The following is a 26,798-nucleotide window of genomic DNA, read 5'->3' as shown; positions in this document are numbered from 1 at the left end:
AAGAATCACATGATACTCTCAATAGATGCAGAAAAGGCATTTGACAACTTTTCTTTCCTTCTTTCTTGATTAAAATTTTCACAGTGTAGGGATACAGGGTGCATACCTCAATATCATAAAAGCCATCTATGAAAAACCCATAGCAAATATCATTCTCAATGGGGAAGAACTGAGAGCTTTTCCCCCAAGGTCAGGAACATGGCAAGGATGTCCACTATCACCACTACTATTCAACATAGTACTAGAAGTCCTAGCCTCAGCAATCAGAAAACAAAAAGAAATAAAAAGCATCTGAATCAGCAAAGAAGTCAAACTCTCACTTTTTGCACATGATATGATACTTTATGTGGAAAACCCAAGAGACTCCACCCCAAAACTGCTAGAACTCTTATAGGAATTTGGTAAAGTGTCAGGATATAAAATCAATTCATAGAAATCAGTTGCATTTCTATACCAACAAGATAAAAGAGAGAGCAATTAAAGAGTCAATTCCATTTATAATTGCACTCAAAACCATAAGATATACCTAGGAATAAATCTAACCAAAGAAACAAAGAATCTGTACTCAGAAAACCATAGAATACTCATGAAAAAAATTCAGGAAGATGCATAGAAATGGAAAAATCATAGACTGGAAGAACAAATATTGTGAAAATGTCTATGCTATCTAGAGCAATCTACACATTTAATGCAATTCCTATCAAAATACCATGAACTTTTTTCAAAGAAATGGAACAAATAATCCCTAAATTTGCATGGAACCAGAAAAGATCCTGAATAAGTAAAGGAATGTTGAAAAAGAACACCAAAGCTGGTAGCATCACAATTCCAGACTTCAAGCTCTATTACAAAGCTGTAATCATCAAGACAGTATGGTACTGGCACAAAAACAGACACATAGTTCAATGGAAAGAATAGGAAGCCCAGAAATTGACCCTCAACTCTATGGTCAACTAATCTTCAACAAAGCAGGAAAGAATGTTCAATGAAAAAAAAGAGAGTCTCTTCCACAAATGGTGTTGGGAAAATTGGACAGTCACATGCAAATGAAACTGGGCCATTTCCCTATACCACACACAAAAAAATAGACTTAAATTGGATGAAAGACCTAAATGTGAGACAGGAATATATAAAAATCCTTGAGTAGAACATACCTCTTCAACCTCAGTTGCAACAGTTTCTTCCTAGAAACATCCCCAAAGGCAAGGGAAGAAAGGGGGAAATGAACTATTGAGACGTCATTAAGATAAAAAGCTTTTACATAGCAAAGGAAACAGTCAACAAAACCAAAAGACAACCAATGGAAAGGGAGAAGCTATTTGCAAATGACATATTAGATAAAGGGCTAGTATACAAAATCTATACAGAATTTGTCAAACTCAATACCCAAAGAAAAAATAATCCAATCAAGAAATGGGCAGAAGACATGAACAGACATTTCTACAAAGAAGACATCCAAACAGCAAACAGACATGGTAAAGTGCTCAACATTACTCAGCCTCAGGGAAATACAAATCAAAACCTCAATGAGATACCACTTCACACCAGTCAGAATGGCTAAAATTAACACGTCAGGAAAAGACAGATGTTGACAAGGATGCGAAAAAAGAGGAACTCTACTACACTGTTGGTGGGAATGCAAGATGGTGCAGCCACTCTGGAAAACAGTATGGAGGTTCCTCAAAAAGTGTAAAATAGAGGCACCTGGGTAGCTCCGTGGGTTAAGCTTCTGCCTTTGGCTCAGGTCATAATCTCAGGGTCCTGGGATTGAGCCCCGCATCAGGCTCTCTCCTCAGCAGGGAGACTGGCTCCCCCTCTCTTTCTGCCTGCCTCTGCCTACTTGTGAGTGCTCTCTCTCTCTCGCTCTCTCTCTCTATCTCAAATAAATAAATAAAATCTTTTTTTTAAAGTTGAAAATAGAGCTACACTACCACCTAGCAATTCCACTACTGGGTATTTAACCCAAAGATACAAATGTAGAAATCCAAAGGGGCATGTGTACCCCAATGTTTACAGTCGCAGTGTCCACAATAATCAAACTATGGAAATATCCTAGATGTCCATTAACAGATGAATGGATAAAGAAGATGTGGTATATGGAATATTATGCAGTCCTCAAAAATGAAATCTTACCATTTACAACAATGTGAATGGAACTAGAGGGTATTAAGTTGAGTGAAATAAGTCAATCAGAGAAAAACAGTTATCATATGATCTCACTGATATGAGGAATTTTAGAATTAAGACAGTGTATCATGGGAAAAAATGAAGCGAGATGGAGCCAGAGAGGGAGGCAAACCATAAGAGTCTCTTAATCTCAGGAAACAAACTGAGGGTTGCTGGAGGGGAGGGGGTTGGGAGGGATAGGGTGGCAGGTGATGGACACTGGGGAGGGTATGTGCTATGGTGAGCACTGTGAATTCTGTAAGACTGATGAATCACAGACCTATACCCCTGAAACAAATAATACATTATATGTTAAGGAAAAAAGGGAGGGAGGGAAGGAAGGAGGGAGAGAGGGATGGAGGGAGGAAGAGGGAAAGAAAAGCAATGCCTCACATGGAGCCAAAGGTCCATGGATCAGGGACTCAAGATCAGAGCAATGGATTCAGAATCTCCACCTGGAGGAAGGTCTTCCCTGCACCTCCAGTCACCAATGTGGGAGTGGCCTCCAGGGGACAGTAGAGATCACTTGGCAAAGTCTCCTGAACATGGGGGATGTCTGGGCATCAGGGATTCTAGCTGGGAGGGAGAGTTTGTCACCACCACCTGAGACCTAAAGGAAAAGTCGTAGAGTTTCTATAGTGTCATCTTTATCATCGATATGAAATTCTAACTCCATGTCACTCAGATCTGTGTCTCCTCGAATTTGCCTGCCTCTTGCACAGGTCCAGGACTTCGTGCCTCTCCAAACCAGCCCATTTCTGCTAAAACCCAGTCACTTTCAAACCTCGCTCAAGCACTGTATCTATCCCAGGAACTGAGCGCACACTGGGGAGACTGAGCTACAGAATCTAGGAGCTCTAGGAGCTCTCCCTGAGGACATCACCTACAGCACCTCAACAGCTCCTGCAAATATCCATGCATGCTTAGCAAGTGAAGAATTCTCTTCATCTCATGGTCACAAACAGGGATCTGGACAGAAACTGGAGCAAGGAGAGGACATTTCAGAAACAACTACAGGGCAAGTTGATAAAGTAGAACCCCCTGAGCTGATGGGAGGTCTTCAGGGTCCACCCCTACCCCTCTGTGTCCCTTGGGGATGACCCTTCTCTGAAACCACAGAGCTCCTCAGGCAGAGCCCCTAAGCCCCAGATGATTTGCATAACCTGCAGGTGTTACCAGCAAGGGGATAAGAGAGGACTGGGGAAGAATGTTCCAGCCTAGGGTCTCAGGGAGCAAACTGGGGCACCTTCATCTGCCTGTGTTGCGGTGAGCACCATGGCCTGGACCCCTCTCCTGCTGGATTCCTGGCTCACTGCACAGGTGCTGAGCCCAGGCTCAGACCCACCCAGACGCACAGAACTGTCATAAGCCTGACCCTGACATGGAGCTCAGCAGGGCACTGCCTGTGGGGGCAGGATGCTCAGGACCCAGCTGCAGGATGAAGGGCTGGAGGGCTCTGTGTGAACCCTAAGGGGCTGCACCTGCCCGGGGAAAGAGGGTCAGGGTTCTTGTTTGTTCAAAAGCTCTACCCACCATCCAGGCACAGGTTCCCAGGGCCTGAGACATATGAGAGAGGTGCCCTGTATGCCCAGAGTATCCCTAAACTCCAGTCTAGGTGAGGAGGGTGTGGGCTTGCTAATGACGAAACCCAAGTTTGAAAAAACCCCTCTCCTTTTCTCTCTTACAGGTTCTCTGACTGCCTATGTGCTGACTCAGCCACCTTCAGTGTCAGTGAACCTGGGACAGATGGCCAGCATCACCTGTGGGGGAGACAACATTGGAAGTACGTATGTTTCCTGGCACCAACAGAAGCCGGGCCAGGCACCCATGACAATTATCTATACTGACAGCGGCCGGCCCTCAGGGGTCCCTGACAGGTTCTCTGGCTCCAGTTCAGGGAACATGGCCACACTGACCATCAGTGGGGCCTGGGCTGAGGACGAGGCTGACTATTATTTTCTATCATATAAGGGTGGTAGCGATAATGCTCGCAGTGACACAAGCAGTGGGGAAGTGAGACACAAACTCCTTCCCCATCTGTGTCACCCTCTCCCCCAGCCCTAGGAGGACTGTACACAAAGCATGAGCAGCTCTGACCCAGGTACCCCCATGTGTGATCCCCAGGGTTCCCTCTCCCCACTGACCTCCAGAGAGACTCTTCATAGGAAGGGTCAGGGATGCACTGGGGGCTGACAGAACTAGGCTGCCCTGCTTGTCTGTCCTGGGTATAAATCAGGGACAGAGGGCCTGGGTATGTGGAAAAACAGAGATTTTCATCTCCATATTGTGGTCATTGGGAAATATTTTCACCTAACTGCCCAATATTTGAAGCCAGAGATTCCCAGCTCAGTTGAGCTCTTGAAACCCTGGTCCATGGCAGCTGGAATTCTGAGAGGATCAGACAAGGGCATTGGACACTGTGAGGTCACCTACATCCCCTCTTCTAACATCACTCACCCACCTACCCCTGCGGGAGGCCCTGACAATTCACAGGGGAGTTCCTCACAGGAAAGTGCTGTGCTTCAAAAATCTGCCTCCCCAGTTTTATGCCCCTTTTCAGAGAGGTTCAGTTTAATGATGGCCTCAGTTGAAGATCCCAAGGGCCCGCCCAGGTTCAGATGCCCTGAAAGGTCCCAGCGTTAGAGCTCCCTGCAGGAAGGAGACTCCCCTGATGTCTCACTGTGGGTCCCTTCTCCTTCTGCCCAGGCTGGCTTCCCCAGCTCCTTCCAGATTTACTGCACATGCATTTCGCCATCTCAGAGTCTGCTTCCAGGAACCCAATACAGGAAGGCAGGCATCCCAGACAGTATCCTCCAGGACCTAAGGAGGCTACTATATACAAAGCTGGTGTTTCTTTCCCAAATCACCAATTTGCTTGTCCTAGACAGTTCAGATTGTTTCTTGTGTTTTCATACAATGGGAAAAGATGCACACACACTGTGTGTTCTGGGTCTTGAAAGGCAGTTGGAAAGTCACCTCTATCTTGATGCTGAATGGGGGATGATGATGCAGTTGCTGCCGCTGACAGAGTGGCCTGAAGAAACACAACCACGGGAGTGAGACCCAAAATGGGTCCTTCCTCACTTCTATCCCCAAATCTGTGCAAGAATCTCTCTTTAACCCCACCCTACCCAGAAATACAGACAGACAACAGTTCTGTGAAACACAGCTCAACTTATCAACAGTAACACTTAATAAGTCACCACAGTCAACCCCTCATTCACATAAAATCTAACAAGATCCCCACAGACCATAGTCTCCAAATAAAGAGAATGTTGGCAGCCATCCTTCCACCTGATATGATAAAACTATCCCATGAACAATTACAAGCATGTTCACCTTTTCCCCACAGGACATAAAATAAATTTTGTCTGCTAGTCATCTTTATTTTTGTCCCAGCTTAACTGAGACATAATTTTAACTACTGCTAACACATATGATGTTAGATGATAATGGGATCAGACAGGAGAACAAAACTGAAACACATTATGAATATATATCCAAATGTATTCATGTCAACATAAGGAAGAAATCTTTATTACTTTTATCTTATTCATTTCTTCCACTACCCTGAGGTCAATATGGAGTCTAGAATTACCTTCTTCATTGCCCACTCCATATCCCCTTTCTCTCAGCAAATACCTGAACTACTCATGATGCCCCCCAAGACCAAACTTTCACTCTGGAAGGTTGGTCCATTATCAGACCTGCTGAATTGGACTGTGCTGAATTGATGACTGTCATCACAGTCCCAAGTTATCTTAGGGGATCTCCTGAGTCCATATACTCCTGTTTACCCCAATTGTGTTGTAGACACACAATTGCCCCCATGGCAGTGATTATGAAACACCCCAGACAATGCCTCTACTTTGAATCCCTGCTAGGAGGAGCCAGAAGAACCCATGACACACTCTCCACAACCAGATCAGGGAAGTCATACTCCTCCCTCCCACCATGGTCAAGCTCTGCGCCAGGGAGCTCAGAGTCTGAATCCAGCACACCTGAGCTCCACTCCTGGACCTGCCCCACTCTCCTCTGTTTTCCTGGGAAGCTAGCCTCTCTGAGCACTCACTTTATCTGCTGTGAAATGGGGAAGTTTATACTGATGTGAAAAATACTTGTTTTCAAATTAAATGGTACAAATTATTGAAGAGTTTAATTAATTCGACAGACCCAGTAGGATCTCAGTGAGTTAACTTTGGTGTTGGAATCAACTGTCTACCTCTGTAGGCACCGAAGGAAAAGTTTTCAACTATTCTGTGATCTGCATCACATGCAATTTTACCCAAGTCTGAATTAGCACATTCCCAATTTCACCAGACCACAAATAGGGTAGTTCAAAATCCTCCCACACCAAGAACCAGGAGATGTGAGCTGTTAAAAAAAAAAAAAAAAAAAAAAAAAACTTATAGCAGTAAAGATGGCTGTTAAGAAGAGTAAAGTAAAGGTTTGCCTGCTCAACTGAACTTTGCACCAGAAGCAACACCTGCTATTCTCTTGAGCCAAGTACGTGGATAGGGATGCACGAAGCATCAGTCCTTATTCCCAAATACACAGGAAACTGGTGGCCGTGGGACATCACACAGTTTGTCTGGACTTTGACCCTTTTCAAACGCACTACACTGTACCCTGCACTCTTCTTCCTGAAATAAGACAGCAGGCTCTCCAGGACATTTCAACCCTGGGACAAGTACAGGAATCCCACCTGTCCTGCCTCCTGCACCATGTATGTGACCTGGCTGTGCTGGGCTGAGCAGGACAGGGGGACAGCTGCCTGTGGGAGGCTGGAAACCATGGTCCACACCCTTTCTTAGGTGGCAGGTGCTCTGGGATGACCTGCAGGAGGGAAGCTCCTGGTCTGAGTCCCCTTCCACCAGCAGAGGACAGCAGAGCAGCATTAGGAGCAGCAGGACAGAGGCTGGGACTACCCAGGGGGAGCCTCACAGGGCCACCAGGTCTGGGGGTCAGCAGAAGCCCAGGGTTCAGTCCTCAGGAGGAAGCTGGAGTGATCACTACTATATCCAGCTGCTGAGGAGACCTTGATCTGAAGGTCGGACACACAGTGACACCCAGGACACTGACAGGAGTCCTGACACAGTGAATGTCTCACATGGGAAATGCAGCTCCCTGCACTTTGTACCGGTGATCTGGGAACTGAATCCTCTGAGCTGGACATGTTGAGAACCCCCTGACCACTCACCTTCTGCCTCTGTTTCCCACCTCCAGGCAGACTCGAGCCCAGGTTGTAACTTTGCTGCTCAGGAGCAACTCAAGGTGAGGGAGGATGAACACTGGGAACTCCTGGTGCCTGGAATGACCATCCACAGTCTCCTGATGAGACTGTCTCCAGAGTGAATGGATTTTCACTACCTGAAGCCACAATTCTAGTCCATTGAGCTGTCCTTGGTTCAGTGACAGAATCCAGCTCCTGCAGGGACCCTGGCTCTGGCTACAAATCTCACCCAAGTGGGAAGAAATGACCCTGGGGACCCTGACAAGACATGGAGCTTGATGGTGGTTTTTTAACTTAGGGATGGTTTCTCATGAAATTTGCATGACTGTATCTAATATTGATGAAAAAATAAAAGAAAATTATTGACAATGTCAATTGCTCCTCTGTTTAGGATAGGGGGTGTCATTCACAGAGACAAAATCACCATGTGACTATAGACTATAGAAGACGTGATGCATCTCCAACAGCAGGTGGTGGGTTAACTAGTGAACTCCCACAGACAAAAGGATGCAATTAATTAATTAATTAACTAATTAACTAATGAGAAAGTTCCACAATTTAGTGACATGGGAAGCATGGGATCACAGTGCTTCTGTGGAAACAGAGGGGACACCACACAGGAGGATAAGGAATGTAATGAAGCCACAGGACCACCCTCCCTATATCAGTTATTGTCTGTACTCTCAGAGGGCCCAGCCCAGTCCCATGGCCAGGGACCACAGAGGGAGAAAGACCACAGAGGGAGCCAAAGACAGATGGCCAGCAGGGTTGGCACAGGGAGTTAGTTATGTGGTCTGATCCCCAGAAAGTCTATGGGTCTATGATCCCAGGCCCTGCAGACAAAGGCTGATGGTCTGAACTGAGAGTTGGCTAGAGGAATCTAGGGGCTCCCCTCTGCCTCCTCAGTCACATGTTCTGATCTCACCACTGGTTTATCATGTAGGAGCGCAGAAATGGAGGAAATTTGCATAAGTACTAACAATCACAGTCCCAAGAGCCTGGAAGGGAATTAAAGAGCCTGGGGTAGAGCCCAGCAGGTTTGTGGGTCTTAGGAGGCAGAGCTCTGGGCACATCCACCATGGCCTTCACCCCTCTTCTGCTCCCCATCCTCACTCTCTGCACAGGTGCTGCCCCCAGGGCTGCCACATGCTCAGTCCCCAAAGAATTGAGTTGCATCTGAAGTGAACCCTGAGCTCAGACCAGCACAGGCTCAAGATTGGCTCCCTAGGAGGAGCCCCTGAACCTCACACCAACCTCTCCTCTTCTGTCTTTTCAGGCTCCATGGCCTCCAGTGCTCTGGTTCAGCCTCCCTCGGTGTCCGTGTCCCTGGGACAGACGGCTACCATCACCTGCTCTGGAGAAGTACTGAGCGAATACTATGCACAATGGTACCAGCAAAAGCCAGGCGCAACACCCAAGCTGGTCATTTATAAGGACACTGAACGGCCCTCAGGGATCCCTGACCGATTCTCTGGCTCCAGTTCAGGGAACACACACACCCTGACCATCAGCGGGGCCCGGGCTGAGGATGAGGCTGATTATTACTGTCAGTCATCAGAGGAAACTGGTACTGCTCACGGTGACACAGGCAGACAGGGAAGTGAGACACAGCCCCTTCCCCATCTGTATCACACTCTCCTCGATCCCCAGGAGGCCTGTGCACAGAGCAGGGAGCAGCTCTGACCTAGGTCCCCAGACCCAAGGTCCCCAGACCTCACTAGCCACCCCACCCTTCAGGCAGTACCTGTATAGGGTATATCAGGGTTGATTTGGGGCTCCTGAGATTGTCTGGGCCTGAGTGTGTTTGGAATTGGAGGGCCTAGGTGGAAGGACAAGCTGAAAGAACCTCCATCCATGGTCATTGACCGTGCATTTCCATATGGTGGCCATGGGCCACCCCTTCACTGACCAGGATTAGAGTCTGGAATTTTCCAGCTCAGCTGAGCTCCTGAATCCCTGCCGGCATGGCAGCTGGGGATTCTGAGTGGAGCAGACCAGTGCATTACCCACTGAGGCCACCCCTCTTCTTGGCTCATACACGCCCCCATTTTGTCTGAGGCCCCTGGCAGCTCACAGGGAAGCTCCTTGCTTGGAAGTGCTCTTGGTTCAGAAGGTGGCTTCCCCCCAGGTTTCTGATCCTTCTCAGAGAGATTCTCTTGAACGATGGCCTGAGTCCAAGATCTCAAGACCCTTCCTCAGGTTCAGATGTCCTGAATGGTTGAGAGGTCCCTGCAGGGAGGAGACCTCATCTGATGGCTCGCTGTGGGTCCCTTCTGCTTCTGCCCAGGCTGACCTCCCCAGTGCACTTCTCCAGGTGTTTGCTTCCAGGAACCCAATGCAGGAAAGCTGGCACCTCCAAAAGGGTTCTCAGGGATCTGAGAAGGCTATTTTTACCCGCAAAGCTCTGGTTTGTCCCTCTAAACCCCATTACATGTGTCAAAATCCCCAACAGATCAGTTCATTCCCTGTGTTTTTAAACAATGAAAAAGGTGCAGACACGCTAGGTGCTCTGGATTCTGACAGACAGTCGGAGAGTCACATCTATCCTGATGGTGAATGAGGGCAATTGGGAGAGTTGTCCCCTCCTCCAGAGTGGCCAGATGAGACTCAATCACAGGAGTGAGACCCCTGATGGCTGCTGCCTCGCTTCTATGCCCACCACATCTTGCACAGGAATCTCTCTACCTCCATCCTACCCAGAAATATGGACAGACAATTCTGTGGATACAATCAGCTTGTCAATGTTGACACTTAATAAGCCATCCCAGTCCACCCCTCATTCACATGAAATCAACCCAACCCAGGCTAACCACAGGCTCTAAATGAAGAAAATATTGGTAACTTTTCTTCCACCTAATATGATGAATCCATCCAATGAACAATTATAAACACACTCACCCTTTCCCCACAAGAGGAATCAAAATACACTAATTGTCTGTAGTGATGATTGTTTTTGTCCCAGCTGATCTGATTTCCTCTAATTTCTATATTGAGATATAAAATTAACTATTAACACATCTGTTGTTAGACAATAATGGGATAAGACAGGAGAATAAAACAAAAGCATATGGTTAATATATATCCAAACATATTCATGGAATGAGGAAGAAACACTTGCCCTTGTATCCTGCTCATTTCTTCACTACCTATGGTCAAGCAGGGACCTGCCCACCCCATAGTCCCCTTCCCTCAGCAAAGACCTGAGCTAGTCATCAACTCTGCCAGTTGGGACAACCAAACCTTCATTTTGGAAGATTTGTCCATTATTAGATGTGCTGCATTGGATTGTGGTGAATATATGACTGTAATCACAGTCCCAGGGAGTATTAGGGGACCTTCTGAATCTATACACCTACCTGCCAACCCCAAATGGGTAGTAGATACCCAAGTCCCCCATGATAGTCACCATGAGTCACGGCAGCCAGTGTCCCCTACTTTTCTGGTGCCTCACTACAAGGAGGAGCCAAGAAGGGCCACAGAGCGGTCTCAACCAGCAAGTGCGGCAGTCAGTCAGAGAGCAAAGTGCCAGGGATGAGAAGGGAACATTTTGCTGGTGGCCCACTGGGGGTAAGAGTGAGTGCTGCCATTTCCATTTCCACCCCGATTCTTAGACCCATGAATCCTGACCCAGAGAGAAGCAATACCACCTACATCTAACATATAACCAGCTGAAAGCGTATACAGCATCCCGACATGGCGTGAACAACCTGTGTTTTTGCCACAGCCCAGGGGGCAGCAGAGATCACCTGGCTAGCCACCTGGTGATGGAGTGGGCCTGGCATCAGGGGTTCTAACATGCAGGGGGTGTTAGTTACCGTGACCTGAGATCTGAAGGGAAAGCTGTCTTCCTTGTTGAGTATCATGTTTGACACCAATGTACAAAATCTTTGGGCTCCTTCTTATGCTGATCCAGATCTTGCAGTAATTACCCATTTATCTGGCACAGATTTGGAACTTCGATCTCTTACCCACCCCCCAGTGGTGTGGAAGCTCTCAAAAGTCTATAAACACCCCTCCCGCTGAAGACACACCTCCCTCTCCCACCCTCCGCTGTGCTCTGAGAGCTTCCTTGTCCTACTACAAGGTTTTCCTCCTTTCCCACTCTGTCTCCAGGAGGCTGGTGCCAATTTTTTTCCTTTTTCTTTTTCCACTCCAAGGATCCAATAACCATTACTCAACCTCATAAATTATAACAATTTTTACTACTTAATGCATTTTTGCTAGCAACTGGAATTAAAAATGTAATTTTAATTTCACATGAAGCATTCTTAGAATTTACTACCAAATTTCATTCTCTTATACTCAAGTCGTATCTTTTGAGCACATAATGTGTCTCTGCCCTAGCCAGGGCACATAGGAGATACCGAGAAATTGGCACCACCACCTGTCCAGGAGCAGACACACACCTCCATGAACCCTTAACAGCCCCATGTGCCCCTGGTAAGAGAGGAACTTTACTCAGATTCTGATGTTCACAGCTCACAAACTGTGACAGGACACTGCCCCTGTCTAAGCATGCAGGGTTTTCCTGGAGTGGGAATGAGGAAGGTCACTGCATTGGGGCCTGGGAGTGTCAGAGGAGACACAGCATGGAATGTTCTGAAGGTGGAGCTGGGAGCAGACCAGCGTGCAGCCCCTACCACAACACAAGGATGGATGAGACACTTACGAGTCCTGGGTGATATTAACCACCTGCCTCCTGAGCCAGAATGGAACAGAGGGAAGAGAAAGATTGTTCTGGGGGTCCAGAACAATCTCAGTATCACCACCATGACTCTGGCCACCTTGATGACAGGATCCAGGAGGATTCTGTGAGCAGGACTTAGGTTCCCTGGAAAACAGACTCTGCTTCTCCAATCAGAATAGCCCAGGAGCTATGCCAGGGCACAGCCTAAAACTGGAGTTGTAGCCCCAGACTACGCAACAACAAGAGGGATTCCCTGAGCTGAGGGAATCCAGTCTACGCCCCTTGGGGCTGAGCCCTTCCCTTTCTGCAACCACAAAGCTCCTCAGCAGCAGCCCCTGAGGCCTGGCTGATTTGCATAACCAGCAGGTCTGTCCTGCAAGGGGATAAGAAAGGCCTGGGAGGAACTTTGCCCAGCCTTGGGCCTTGGGAGCAGAATCAGGGTGCCTCCATCATGGTCTGGACCCCTCTCCTCCTCAGCCTTCTTGCTCACTGCACAGGTGCTGTGCCCAGGCTCACTGGGATCCAGTAGGGGACAGAATCCCCTACTGAATCCTGCTGCAGGATGAGGGGCTAGACAGGAGAAACCCGCTACTGTGCTTACTGGCTCTGTGTGAGCTCTAAGGAACTGCACCTACCCAGAGAAAGGGTCTGGGGGCTCACGTTGGTTCAAAGGCTCTATCCAAGGCTCTGGGTCCCTTGGGCTGAGATTGCTGGGAAGGAGTAACTCTGGGGGCCAAGAGAACCCCTGGAGCTCAGTCCAGGCCAAGAAAGCAGAGTCCCCTCAGCTGGGAGCCCACATCTCATGTCCTCTCTTGCAGGTTCCACAGTCGCTTATGAGCTGACTCAGGACTCCTCGGTGTCAGTGAACCTGGGACAGACGGCCAGGATCACGTGTCGGGGAGACAACATTGGTAGTAAATATGCTTACTGGTACCAGCAGAAGCCAAGCCAGGCCCCTCTGCTAATTATCTATGGTGATAGCAACCGGCCCTCTGGGATCCCTGAGCGATTCTCAGGAATGAATTCGGGGAACACTGCCACCCTGACCATCAGCGGTGCCCAGGCTGAGGATGAGGCTGACTATTACTGTCAGGTGTGGGACAGTGGTAATGCTCACGGTGACACAGGCAGATGGGGAAGTGAGCCACAAACCCTCCTACCCAGACCTGACACTCTCACCAGCTGTCTGAGCAGCTACAGGCCTGAGGGCCAGGCATCCTCTCTGGTCCCAGCTCCGACCCTCCAGGGTTGGGAGACTCCAGCAGGTTCTTTGCCCTCTCAGGGTCTCTATTTACCCTGCTGAGAAATGGCAGGTATGGGCCTGTTTTGAGTCATAGAGGCTGTCATCAGCGCCCTGTGGGTCCAGACGTCCCCCTACTAGCTGATCCCTGGGACTGCTTTGTTCCCTCTCCAGGTTTAGCTCCTCGCTCGCTTCCCTCAGGACTGATCAGAGGAGTCAGGATACTGGAAGGAGGGGTGCCTGGGTGGCTCAGTCGGTTAAGCAACTGCCTTCGGCTCAGGTCATGATTCCAGGGTCCTGGGATCGAGCCCCACATCGGGCTCCCTGCTCAGTGGAGAGCCTGCTTCTCCCTCTCCCTCTGCCTGCCCCTCAGATTATTTGTGCACTCTCTCTCTCTTTCTCTCTATCTCTCTGGCAAATAAATAAATAAAATCTTGTTAAAATTAAAAAAAAAAAATACTGGAAGGGAAGGACACAGCTACAAGCTGGCTTCCAGCTCACCGCAGTCCTGCTTGTTGATTTATGTGATCACCCTGTGCTGAGACCCAGGACATTTATGCATTAGAGAAGAGCCTCCTTGGGGGAGGGGGACAGGGCCTGCAGCTGAACCCTCGGTAGCATGGCCCACCCATTCTCCAAGAATCGGGGTTCAAGCTCCCTGCTGCTTTGTAAGTAGACCTGTAAGGTTTTGACCATAAGTTTATAAGACGTTCTCAATGTTCTTCTATATGTAGAGAGAGAATGTAAGTGAGTATCATCATGATTGGACATCCACTCTTTTTGAAAATTCTTCTTTAACATTTGGAAATTTTCCATCTTTCTTCCCTCATCTTGAACTTTGTTTTCACTCCATACCCTGCATTGAATTTGACCTGCTCATACATTTTTACACCTGTCATGCATTTAGACAGGATCCTGTCCGCATTTTATTCATTATCCTGTCATGCATTTCTGTCTTAAAAATATACATTAAGTTTACATTCTAAAATTCAGTTTCACAGCCTGTGAAACTGTCATGCATTATCCTGTCATGCATTTTATTCATTATCCTGTCATGCATTTCTGTCCTAAAAATATACATTAAGTTTACACTCTAAAATTCAGTTTCACAGCCTGTGACTTTGAGTGTTAAAAGTATTTTCTGCCATACCGAGTTGGCATCTTAATTATTCATAGCAGTATGTAATTGAAACAACAAAAACATACTAAAATTTACACAGATAATCATTAAGTAGTGTCAATTTGTGAATCCACTGATGAATATGAGATCCTGCCAGAATGAAGCAAGGCCCTGCATCTATTCTGTTCTGGCTTTCATTTTTATATGAAACTCAAAGAAACCTTCACCTCATAAACAGAACTTTTGTAATAGAATTTCACTCACAGAACTGAGCTTCTTCCTAATTATATGCCAAAAATCATTAGTGGTTGATGGTCAAAAATTATTTTTTTCAATTGTCTATTAGCTTGCAGCTCTACCTCAAATACTTTTAATTTTGCTGAAAGCAAAGAATTAGAAACCACCTGCCTTTGAGACGATTTGAACTGGTAGACGGTTTGATGCACCACTTGACCCTTTCTGGAATGAAGGGTTTATTACCCCATCTGCTAGAGACGCCTGCAAACAGCCCTGCCCTCATCTGTCAGCTCCCTTGATGAAGAGAGCCACCCAGAGCTGAGCCGTGTTCCTGCCCTGAACAGCTGGCCTCTGAAAGCTGATGAGTGTGAAGGTGTGAAGACCAATCCTCTCAGCCCACTTGGGGAAGCTGAGAAGGACCATCCCAACAGCAAAGCTCCACTAGAGCTGATTCCTTCCTCTGCCCATTCTGCTTCGCACCCATCCCTTGCACATGGGTTGGTCCCACGCATTCTCTATAAACCTCCTGCCGTCTGTCTCCATCCCAGAATCAGCTCCCTGCACAGAGGTGTCACCCAGCCATTTGCCGTCCACTTTCCCAGGTTCACATCAGGGACACGCACCAAGAAACTTGACTGGAAGTTACTGAGAGACCTCTTGTACATGATAGAGTTTAAAAGACTGGGAAAAAAATTAAAATCTGTAATTGTCTTGCATCTTTGCAAACACAGTAATTTTTTTCCTTTTTTTTTTTTTTGAGAAACACACTTTCATCTTCTCATGTGCTGCAGGTATATTTTTCCTTCAAAACTTGGTGGTGGCGACTTGAACCATTCAATCCAGGAAAAGCCCCACTGTGTTATCTAAATGGCAAATCCAGTTCTCACTGTCAAAGATACTATTCAGATGTGCTTCTGTTAGTAATCATCTGGCTGTATTTGTCAACACATGTAAACATCTGGGTGGGTAGTTGAGGGAATATTATAAAATCATTGAAAATCAAAAAATGTGTCTGGAGACATGGTCAAGCAATAAAATGATGTTGATATTATGTGATTATCCATTTTATAATAACTTTTTATGAACGAGGTTGGTCGCTAGGCTATTTGTCCATATTAAGTTTGCAACATACAATGCAACAGTTACTATGTTGTGCCACACATATTTATAAATAGATATGAGGGCGTGTGAGCTTTGGAGAATAATGACATCAGAATCAGATATAAATTACATTAGTATTGGCAGCCATCAGGATGGAGTGCTTTCTATGAATGTAATAAAGGAGATGGTACCACTCTCTAAGGAGGTGCCTTGTCCGGATGAGGACCTGCCAGGATGATTGTTGCTGGTAGACAGTTGAAAGAGCTGTGGCTGCTACAAAGCCACCACCTGCCATGCAGGTCCTCACCATGCTCCCAGGTATCAATCCGACTTTGGAAAGGGCCTGGAAAACTGGGATTCGCTATGCAAATATCAACCCACCTGGTCAGCTGAGGCTGGAACCTCAGGACGCTGGCCACACCCACTCCAGAACCCCGCCCTTCGCTTAACCCCACTCCCTCAACAGGTTTCTCAGAGTTCCGGACACAGCCAGGATTAGTGTGAGCAGAGTAAGACACTGTCGTTGCGTGTAAAATTTAAGGGAGGACCCCAAAACTCAGTAATCAAGATAAATAGTATCTAATGCAGTATTTTTTTAAATCGTAATGAATGCAGAAAAACTCCAAGCAAAACTGTAAGTCAGGTCAGTATCCCGCCCTACACTGGACTGACTCGATTCACTCGCCTCCCCACCCCAACCCCCAGGTGATGGTTCCAGGGGTGAGGTGGGCGTCAGGGAAGATGAAGAACCAGAGTCCAGCCTCTGCACCCTCCCACCTGCCCCACTGCTGGAACCCTTCCATGGCCTCCCCCACCAACCCCTCCAGACTCCAGCCCTTTGTAGGGTTTAGCCTCCTTCTACTGCTGGTCTCTGCTGCCCCCTATTGGACTGTCCTCTTGGGGCTGCACTCCAGGCGACTAGATTGGGAGCCTTAAAGGTTAAAGCCCCGAAATGTTCTGAAGCATCCCCACCCTTCAGTTCCAGGTTGGCCCCACCTCATGTGAGAAATACATACATACATACATACATACATACATACATACATACATACATAGAGAGACAGAAAGAAAGAAAGAAAGAAAGAAAGAAAGAAAGAAAGAAAGGGAGAGAGAGAGAGAAAGAGAAAGAAAGAAAGAAAGAGAGAAAGAGAGGAAAGAAAGAAAGAAAGAAAGAAAGAAAGAAAGAAAGAAAGAAAGAAAGAAAGAAAGAAAGAAAAAGAAAGAATGGTCCTCCCAGTTCTCAGAATAGTACTGGTAAGTTCCAGAACATCATGTTTACACCAGGTTGTTGTGTGTCTTGGAAAGAAACTCTCCCTCTCTGTGCTGCAGTTTCTTCATCAGTTGAAGGAGCTAGAAGGTCCCCACCAGCATGGTGAGTCTGTGACATCTAGAGAAGCAGTAGAATTCCCTTTCCATTTGCTGGAGGAAAGCTGGGGGTGGGGTGAGACTGCCCCTCCGGATCAGCAGAGGTGGGGAGGTCTTCAGGGTTCCTGGGGACCCCTTGGAGGGGGGCTCAGGAGCTGCAGAGCCAGACCCTGACTCTGAGGATTCTGAGAGATTCCAGAACACTTGTCACATCCCTGGACAGACACTTTGTGACACACACACACACACACACACCAGAAAAACAGTGAGATGAAAAGGCCCAGCCAACTTGAGTTTGGCGTGGAAGGGAGCAAGGAGCTGAGGAGACCTGGTCGCAGGCAGTCTCTGAGGTCTGAGGAATAGAGAGTGGGCAGGAGACTGATCAGCAGGAGGCAGGGGAACCCTCTGACATGGGAAGCAGGGCTGACGTAACTGGACAGGGGCACAACCCTTCCACTCCATGTGAGGAGGGCTGGGACAGAGGACAGAGGAGCCAGGGAAGCTCAGCAGGGAGCCCACCAGGACAGCCATACCTGAACTCCTCTGGCCCAATGTGAATCCAGCCCTTGACACTTCTCAATCCAGGGACGATGTGAGGGGCAGGCTTGAGTGGACCAGAGTTGCAGCTGCACCAGCTGGGAAGACCAGCTCATCCCTCAAGAGTCCTCCAGGAAACAGCCCAGGCCCAGATTTCTGACCACAGCCACCACAATAGGATGTGGTCTGTGACGGTGGCTGCCCAGACGCTGTGGCAGGTGCAGGGGTGGGCACAGCTGAGATGCTGCCTTTAGGGAAAGCCCCTTTTTCTTTCCAAGACTTGGGGCTGTCCCCTGGAGGACCACAACTTCGGGGCCTTAGGTAGCAAGTGAGTTTCACACCCGCACAGGGATGCTGGAAGGGAACAGCTTCAGCCTGGACCACTGAAGCCGACCCTTCCCCAGCCCTCATGGTGCCAAGGTCAGAGGCATGGCCTTCATCCCATGGAAAGGACAATCTTGGCCAAATGTAGCAGGAAAATTAAGGTGTGCTTGACTCAAAACATGGGCCAGACAACTATTAAAGGGATCTCCCAAGAAAGTCACTTAGGCAGGCCCCGGGAGGCCTCTTTTAGAGCTGCTGACATAGAAATGAGAAGCTGCAAACCCAGATTTGAGCAGGTGTATGAAAGACCTTGCAGCAGAAAAGGCAACTGGAAAGCAAGATAGGAGGTGCTGGGTGACAGGCGGGATCCTGTCACCTTCTCTACACTGAGCTGTGTGACTTCACCAGACCCAGAGAGTGGAATCATCATCAACAAAGCATGTTCTGGAGCCATGCCAGGGCCAGACGTCTGCATAGAATCTGCTTGAACATCAATTTCCTCATCCTCAAGTGGGCAAGACAATCTCAGCTGAGCCACCAGTTGGCCCCGTTTCCTGCATCAGTCTCATTGCATTAGGTTTTATATTCCTGGGCTTTCCAACGGACTCCAACCCAAAGCACCCGTGCGGCCCATCCCTCCTGTACCCCTGCCCAACAGAGCCTATATCTTGGCTCCCTTGTAAGCAAAGCATGAGCCTTCTAGATGGACAGAAGGCTGAAGTGCAGGGGACAAGCTCACTCCTAGATTCTCAATCACTCTGCAGCCCACTCCCAGAATGACTTGGCTCCTGCATTCACTTCCAATGGACTTTACTTTTTTCACCTGTGAAGCAGACACACTTGCCCCCACAACATGCCAACGGTTTTCTAAAGCCCAAATCTGAGGGGCAGTCAGTCAACACCTGCTACATCTGGGCTTAGCAGTCACATGATCTCATTCATCTTCATGACTGCCCTGCTGCATAATAATCTAAATCTAAATCATAATCTAAAATCTAAAATCTGTCCATTTTACAGATGAGGAAACTGAGGTCCAGAGAGACCTAAGTCTGGAAGGCTTCAACATTCTTGAGCCTGATGTTACTCTTTGAGTGAGGGATATAGAATCACTCTCTGCAGGGCCCTTGTCTGGCTGAGATGACCAAAGGCGAAACAGCCATTCTTGACCAAACCTGCCAAGGAACTGGAGTATGAAGGGACCCAGCCTGGGGGACTTGTCAGAAGAGAATTCCTAGCCCCAGTTCCACCTCAGTGAATCAGACCTTGGTGATTCTTGATCCACAGGCACTCAGCTGCTCCCTGTGGCCCCTTCAAGCCCCAGGGAGATGCTCCTTAGATCTGGGACACCCCTGGGGAAGAGGGAAATAAGGTAGGTCAGGTAGGCCCCACCCAGGGCCCCAGGAGCAGGGACTGTGGGCGGACTTCAATGGGAGGAGGTGGAGCCCAGTATGTGACCACAGCAGGGCAGTTGGCGGATTTCACTCTGAGGGAGTTCCCCAGGGGTAACAGCCATGAGCCCTGGAGAGGGCTGGGCACTGGGTGTAGGGACCAGAGAAGGCCCAGGCAGAAGACAGGGTCATATGGGCCAGGAACACTGGGAAAGCTGCTGTCAGCAAGAGGGACTAGTGGCCCCTCTCCAGCAAGTTCAAGCCAAGCTTCCAGCCTGAGGGCAGATGAGGCCCAAGACAGGCCAAGAGAGCTGTGATGGCCCCCGGGGGGGCAAAGCCCTGACCCAGGCAGCGCTGGCCCCTACTGCTGCAAAGCCTGGCCATGGGCACCCAAGTCCTGCTGTCCCCAATGCAGCACCACCAAGCACAGCCCCAGCAGAAAGGAGCTTGTCCAGCTTCCGAAGCCTATGAGACAGGTAAGGAGCCAAAAGAGTTATGGTGGGAATATGTGGAGCTCCCTGAGGTGGGAGCCAGGAGTGGGCATCCAAAGAGGAGAGCAGCAGTGAGGGGAAGAAGGGAGTGAAGGAAGAATCAGCCAGAGAGAAGGAGCTTGGGCAGAGACTGGCTGTATTTAAAGTGCTGATATTTGTCCTCCACGGATTTTTTTTTGCATTGATTTTTAGCTTTTAATATTGCATAAAAATACGATTTATCTTGATGACTGAATTTTTGGCACCCCTTAAATTTTGCACTAGTGCCACCCTTGCCTCACACTTGTCCTCTGGGTAGGGCAGAAACATGGAGGCAGGAGCAAGATGTACCCAGAGGCACTAATCATTTTAGAGGCAGAATGTCTCTCTCTGTACCCCAAGTTAGATCCTGCTGTTATCCCCATCTTGCAGAGGAAGGTAGGGGTCCAGAGACGTAAATTGACCTTCCCAAGGTCACAGAGCATAGGCACAAACAGGCTGGGGACTAGAAGTCCGAGGCCCAAATGCTGTGATCCCATCATCGTGTCCTGTGTTGAAACAAAATGGTGCAACAGAAGAGGTGGTCTGCAAGGCAGTTAAGGGAGCAAGGGCTTGGCTGAGTCTCCCCCAAGGATGTCCACTCTGCAACTTTTTCATAAATACTTACAGGACCTAGGACTGGGGACCCAAAGAGGGTGGACCTGAACCAAAGAGGTCACAGGCACAGGGACAGATGCACGGAAACTGAAGCGTGAGGCTGGCGCTCAAGGCACTGGGAGATGCCTGAGCCGCATGCAGGGTGCACAGGCGCAGCAGGGAGCTCCCTGCCCGAAGCAGGGGTGAGCAGGCGCCACACCGTGCTGTGCGTTGTGTTTTTTCGGTGCGTCCTTGATCTTGGGGTACAGGGGAGTTGTTGAGAGATTTAAGCAGCAGACTGTCAGGGTCGGATTCGTGTTTGGAAAACTATTTTCGAATAGGAGACTAGTGTGAGGCCAGATTAGAGGACCAAGGATGGATAATGGCCAAAGCTTGCGCCTTGGGGATGGGGAGGAAAGGCCAAGTACCAAGATCTCCTATAAAATTAGCAAGTACCAGAGTTTGACCAGGGAGGAATGGGCACTCTCATGGACTGTCTATAGAAAGTCTAAAACGTATAACCATCTTAACAATATGCAGCAGGTCACTTTTTAAAAATATATATATTTAAATTGTGTGATTACACTTCTAGGAATTCATGGGATGGTGAGGGTAGGGGAGGAATAATCAAAAATGTAACCAAAGGTTTACAAAAAAGAATGGCTAGCTCAACATTATTAATGGTGGGAGAAAACTGGAAATAATCTAAATATCCAACAGAAAGGGTGTGACCAAATACCTTTGGAACATCCATCATAAGGAATCTTACACAAGCCTCCAAAACTCTCTTTCTGAAATTGGGCGCTTTTTTTTCTCTTTCTGAAATGTGTGCACATTTTCAAAAGACTGTCCGAAAATATAGAAAAATATCAATGGTATGTCTCTGGCTGATGGGACTTCAGCTCATTTAAATTTTTGCTTTCTAATTTTCTATACTTTTGAAAATGTTCACAGGAAGATATATGTTTTGTTTTTATCTTCTAAAATAATTTTTAATATAAAAGTAACATGTACTTGTAAAAAAAATAAAAGATTAAGCAAAGAAGTATATTAAAGAAAAAGTGTAATGTTTCTGCTTACCTTCTCCACACATCTTACCCTAAAACCCATTGTCCAGAGATGACCACTGTCAGGTTGGCCTATATATTTCTATTCCTTCTCCCATGTGGGTATGTCCCTGAAAACACACACACGCATCTAGTTGGTTATACATCCATTATTTGGAAAAAATGAAATCATGCTCTGCTTATTATCTGGCAACCAGCTTCTTAAACCGTTTTTTACTGATGTTTTCTATCTCAATCTGTATGGATCTCCCATGTTCTTATAATGGCTTTGTAAGACTTCAAAATTTGGATGACCCAGACGGTATGTAATCATTACCTTATTAATGGAAATTTAGGTTGTTTCCATTTAAAATATAAATTACAAGTGATGCTGTCACGGAAATACCCACATATGTGTGCATATGTTGTGTGTGCTTGAAGTGCACTTAAGTGTCTACTTTGGACTAATGACTAAACTGGAATTATTGGACCAGAGAGAATGGGCTTTTGAAATGTTCTTTATATACTACCCAAATGTCCTTCTGCAAGGCTGTCCCAGCTTATATTCACTGCAGTGAATGACAGTGCCCTTTCCTCACATCCTTCCCAATACTGTGACACTGCTGACCCTTTTTTATTTGCTCATCCCTGATGAGTATTAATGAGGATGTGTTTGTGTTTAATTGTGTATGGGATCGTGGGTGAGCGTTCTTCCCTTCCATATTTTTTTGACTGATTATATTTACACTGTGAATTTTCCTGTCGTAATTTTGCCTATTTTCCCATTTGATTCCTTGTGTTTTCTTATCGATCTATAGAAACTCCTCATATATTTGTATGTGAATCCCTGGTTAAGTGTATATGTTGTAAATATTATTTGGTGGAATTTCCTTTTCATTTTATGACTATGGAATAAGATTTGACAGTGTCATTGGTGGATGTGTCTTCTGGTCCCTTGGGTCAGTAAGATCTCCCAAAACATTCTACTTTCCCTTAAAAGGTAGTGGCTGGGAGGGCAGAACGGCCTATCATGGGACTCCCCCACCAGGATATGAACCCACAGCCTCCCCAAACCATTCAGTCTGCTTCCTGTGCTTGCAAAGGGCTTCTGGCATCAGGGGCTTCAGGAAGTCCAGCTTGGACTTGGCAAAACCACCACCCAGAATGGTTGGTAATAGCATCAAAGGGCCAAGGTCAAGTGGACCTTTTTAGGTAGCATTAACTACCTGCAGGTTCAGTGACTCCTCCATCTGATGGGAAGGGTGCATGGCGGCAGTATTTCCTCTCTGTTGACCCTCTCCTATGAGGACAGGGCAGCACGTACCTATGAAGGGAGTGCATGATCTCCTCTTTATTCTCCCAATGACACCTTGATATCTAGGGAAAAGAAGAAATGTAAATAGTTCCCTATTGTTCCCCACTTTATAGAAGGATGGTCAGTTCCCTCCATCTTCCCCTACTGATTTATCACTGTGTGATAACCTGGTAAATTCTTAGATCTTATGGATCAGTTTGGGGGTTCACACAAAGGTCATCCTTTGTGCATGTTGGAAATGTGGCTTCATATATGGACATCAGTCCAGTGGGAGCCTCTTCGGGAGACTCCTAGGTACACACACATGACCCCAGGAGATCTCTAAGCTCCTGTTTGCTGATTGAGGATACACTCTAGCTCATCTGTGCCTACCCAACTGGGGCATGAAATCAGTCACTCATGCTAGTTCCAGTTAGTGGGAGTGGGGATTGAAGACCCTTTGAAAGGAACAGAGCAGAAGTCACACACCAGACCATTCCCGACATGAGACCAGATAAGGGATTGGCTAGAGCTGCTCCCGAGGTCATCTGGACACAGGTTGGCATGCTCTACAGAACGAACCAAAACTTAACTTAAAACAGTCCCTAAATAGGACATTCCCAAGAAGAAAAATCTGAGCTTTCTAGCGTGATGGCTGGGGACATAGGAATGTTCCAATGGCTCATGAACACATACACACCTTCTTTTAATTGCAAAGGAAGGTTTCAGAGGCAGGGTTCACCCTCTGCCCTCAACTCATGGTGTCACCAAGAATTGGGGTTGTTTGAAAATGCTGAGAGGGGATGTCCTGTTCATCTCCATGGAACCTAATTCAAAAGATTACACAGGCCCTCCATAGACTCAATCCAATTCCCGGGAGATGGTAGTACCAAGAGCAGATCAGGTATCAGCTTCCTTTGGAAGAACTGTTTCCAAGGATCCTGTTGCAGAGCACATGGGGTCACTGGTCCTGTCATCTGCTAGGGTGGGGGCCGTGTGTCTCCTTCATGCTGAGCAGACACCAGCCTGGAGGAGTGTCCCCACTTCCTCCACCACAGCTGGGGGCTATTGGGTGGGGCACAGCTCCCAGGAGGGGTTTTTGTATGAGCCTGTGTCACAGTGTCCGGTGTTCGGCGGAGGGACCCAGCTGACCGTCCTAGGTGAGTCTCCTCATCTCCTCCTTCCTTCCCTGCTCTCCCAGAGGTTTGGGTGATTTTCTGCCTTTTTCTTTTGTGTCTTTTGTGTCTCGTCTCAGCCTTGGTCATGCTTTCACCTGGGATCCCAACCTCTGGGACCCTGACCTCCTCCTCTCCCCATTGGATTTTCCTGCTTACTTCTTAGGTCATCACCAGCCCCTTACCTCCAACCCGAGAGGCAGGCAATGGTTGGGATGACTAAAAACTCCTCTCTCTGTCTGCCAGGGTCGTGCTGGGCCCTACGTGTGCTCTGTTCTGGTGCCTGATGCTCCACTCTTATCTCTGGGAGGCACTGGGGTCCGCCATCCTAAAGGGAAGAGGGCAGAGGGAGCACTGGGGGGGATGACCATTTGGTTCCTTTAGAGGGACCCAGAACCCTCAGGTCATAGGCTGGGGACACACAGGTTAGAGGTTCTGAGAAGGTCCCAGGGCTCTGGGACAAGGATCCAAGCATGGTTGCAGGGGTGGAGTGGCTCCCGCCGGCCTCTCCAGGCTGCCACCCAGCGCTCTATGGGCAGAGAGCCAAGCAACACTGCAAGACAGGAGAGAGCAGGGAGGACAAGGTGCTCCAGTCAGGAAGCCTGGAACAGGGTCATGGAACGACAGGGTGTGGGCAAAAGACGGACTCCTGGCTCTTATGGGAAACGACCAGTTACAAAACGAAAGCCAGTATGGACAGTATGGCTACTGACCTGACTAATTGGCCAGGGGAAACACCAAGGGACAAGGCAGAGGGAACACCCAAGAACCTTCAGGCAGACCGTGATCTTATGGGGTCCTTGGCTCATTACAGACTTCAAGAGAGATACATTTGGGTAAATATAATTGCCACAGAGGAAAGATCCAGAGGCCTCCAGAGCAGAAATACCAGATCGCAGGAGACCACAGAGAGTTCTTGTCATCCACTCCAGGGACAGACAGAATGTCACAGGAAGAGGCCAAGAGAGTGAGGGCCAGACATCTGTGTGACAGGCCAGGGCCCAGAGGGTTCTCAAGTCAGGAGATGGCAGGTGTACAGTGTGACAGCTACCCATGAGGGATGGGAAATAGTTGGAGGAAGATGCAAGCCACCTTCTTGAGAATAATTGCTCAGACAGAGGTTGGTCCCTAAACAGGAGTCCATGCCCTGGGCCTGGACACCCAGGCCTGTGGGTGTCTCTAACCCTGATGTTAGAGACACTGACATCAGGGTCTCCCGCAAATGGAAATGGAATCAATGACCCACTGCCCCCACCATGCCCCGCAGGTCAGCCCACGTCGGCACCCTCGGTCACGCTCTTCCCGCCCTCCTCTGAGGAACTCGCCGCCAGCAAGGCCACCCTGGTGTGCCTCATCAGTGACTTCTACCCCAGCGGCGTGACGGTGGCCTGGAAGGCAGACGGCAGCCCCGTCACCCAGGGCGTGGAGACCACCAAGCCCTCCAGACAGAGCAACAACAAGTACGCGGCCAGCAGCTACCTGAGCCTGTCGCCTGACAAGTGGCAATCTCACAGCAGCTTCAGCTGCCTGGTCACGCACGAGGGCAAAACCGTGGAGAAGAAGGTGGTCCCCTCACAGTGCTCTTAGGTCCCTGAGACTTCCAGGGATGGGGGCCTTCCTCTCCCAGATACCCCTTTCCCAGCTCACCATGTCCCCCTGAGTCCCCACCCAGGTTCTGCTCAGAGCAGGCAGGTCACAATGCCATCCCTGTTTATTATTTGCTCAATAAAGATCTCATCATTTATCATCTGATATTTCTGATGTGTATTTTCTATCTGGTTGTGCCTAGGTTAAAGTTTCGGTAGTTAAGGGAAGGGACAGTTATGGAACATGTGAAATTATCCGCTCCTCGCCTACTCAACTAACTCTGAAAGGACCCCCTCTGAGCTCTGTTTGTCCCAGTCAGTGACACATAGCAGGAAAGAGTCCTGGATCTGGGAGCGCCACCATGCGATCCTTGTCACCTATAAAGTGCAGAAAGCTGACTGAGATGGACCAGGGGGCCTACCGGGTAACAGGGAGAATCGGGGAAGGTTCCAGGAGCCAGCAGTGGGCACAGACAACAATAAGAAGGAAGGTGATCCTTGAGCCAAAACAGTGGCTTTTCAGAGCAGGAGGGAACTTCCCTGTTTCAATACAAATGACCCAGAGGGAGAGCGATGACCACCCAATGAGCAGTCCATGTTTGGCCCATTAGCAGGGAGCCAGGAAAGCTTTGAACAGTGCATCTTAGAAATACATTTCTCAAACTTCCACAATGCCTGTCAGCTATGTAAAGACCATAGCAAGTTCTACAGCAAACAGTTTAACATCTTGTAGCCTAACACTCCCCAACCTTGCTGACTCTCCCAACCAACTCAGGGAGCCCTGGAACACTCTTCAAGACAGCAGAGTCCCCTTCACTAGTGCTGAGATCTAAGAGTCAGGCTGAAGCACAAGGAAGCCCAGTTTATGTTCTGATGGGCCTGGGTCAGGTTCAGGATCAGAGTGGCCCTAGCAGGGGGCTGGCACCTCAATCAGTGAGGTCAAGGAGAGCGCTACTCTCTGGGTAGGTTATGAATGAAGCCGATGATGTTGGCCTGCGTGTGGTGGAGATTTGGAGAACTGGGTCAGTGAGGAAGGCAAGCAAGTGGGCATCCAATGATTGTCCCTAGGACAGAGAGTCAGTTCCATTCAAGGAGTATAGTTGGACTGGGGCAGATAAGTCAGGAGGGTGAGTGTGGCTTGAGGACTACAGCAAGGTCAAGCTTCCCCAAGCATCAGGGCCCTACGCCCTCCT

The 26,798-nt window shown here is 48.2% G+C and overlaps 4 protein-coding genes and 2 gene segments (V, D, J or C); all 6 read left to right on the top strand.

Annotated features, from left to right (window-relative positions):
- The window catches only part of LOC116571638 (immunoglobulin lambda-1 light chain-like), a 1,139,351-nt gene extending 1,113,580 nt beyond the window's left edge, over nucleotides 1-25,771 (top strand). For 10 of the 24 annotated variants that reach the window (XM_032309740.1, XM_032309739.1, XM_032309756.1 and 7 more), the window contains exons 3-4: nucleotides 23,967-24,004; nucleotides 25,287-25,771. In XM_032309740.1, the coding sequence (XP_032165631.1) occupies nucleotides 23,967-24,004; nucleotides 25,287-25,606 (358 nt within the window). In that variant the 3' untranslated portion in view covers nucleotides 25,607-25,771. Of the gene's footprint in view, nucleotides 1-9,598; nucleotides 9,607-11,861; nucleotides 11,869-23,964; nucleotides 24,005-25,286 lie in introns of all 24 variants that reach the window. The other 14 variants (XM_032309751.1, XM_032309761.1, XM_032309752.1 and 11 more) reach the window with 7 other exon arrangements.
- Nucleotides 1-26,798, top strand: part of LOC116571642 (immunoglobulin lambda-1 light chain-like) — a 487,065-nt gene that overhangs the window by 424,485 nt on the left and 35,782 nt on the right. Inside the window, exons 1-3 of one of the 10 annotated variants that reach the window (XM_032309774.1) lie at nucleotides 12,479-12,583; nucleotides 12,905-13,187; nucleotides 24,447-24,458. The exons of 7 other annotated variants lie outside the window; for them this stretch is intronic. In XM_032309774.1, coding sequence (XP_032165665.1) covers nucleotides 12,538-12,583; nucleotides 12,905-13,187; nucleotides 24,447-24,458 — 341 coding nt within the window. In that variant the 5' untranslated portion in view covers nucleotides 12,479-12,537. Of the gene's footprint in view, nucleotides 1-12,478; nucleotides 12,584-12,904; nucleotides 13,200-24,446; nucleotides 24,459-26,798 lie in introns of those variants that run through there. 2 more of the 10 variants (XM_032309777.1, XM_032309773.1) reach the window with 2 other exon arrangements.
- LOC116571649 overlaps nucleotides 1-26,798 on the top strand; it is a 146,006-nt gene that overhangs the window by 85,278 nt on the left and 33,930 nt on the right.
- LOC116571641 (immunoglobulin lambda-1 light chain-like) overlaps nucleotides 1-26,798 on the top strand; it is a 1,068,967-nt gene that overhangs the window by 1,014,350 nt on the left and 27,819 nt on the right. The gene's annotated exons all lie outside the window — the stretch shown is intronic.
- The window catches only part of LOC116571643 (immunoglobulin lambda-1 light chain-like), a 569,629-nt gene that overhangs the window by 519,146 nt on the left and 23,685 nt on the right, over nucleotides 1-26,798 (top strand). The gene's annotated exons all lie outside the window — the stretch shown is intronic.
- The window catches only part of LOC116571639, a 248,716-nt gene that overhangs the window by 217,624 nt on the left and 4,294 nt on the right, over nucleotides 1-26,798 (top strand).

Source organism: Mustela erminea, chromosome 13, assembly GCF_009829155.1.
Source record: "Mustela erminea isolate mMusErm1 chromosome 13, mMusErm1.Pri, whole genome shotgun sequence".
Lineage (NCBI taxonomy): Eukaryota > Metazoa > Chordata > Mammalia > Carnivora > Mustelidae > Mustela > Mustela erminea.
This window is presented reverse-complemented; position numbering and strand designations above follow the sequence as displayed.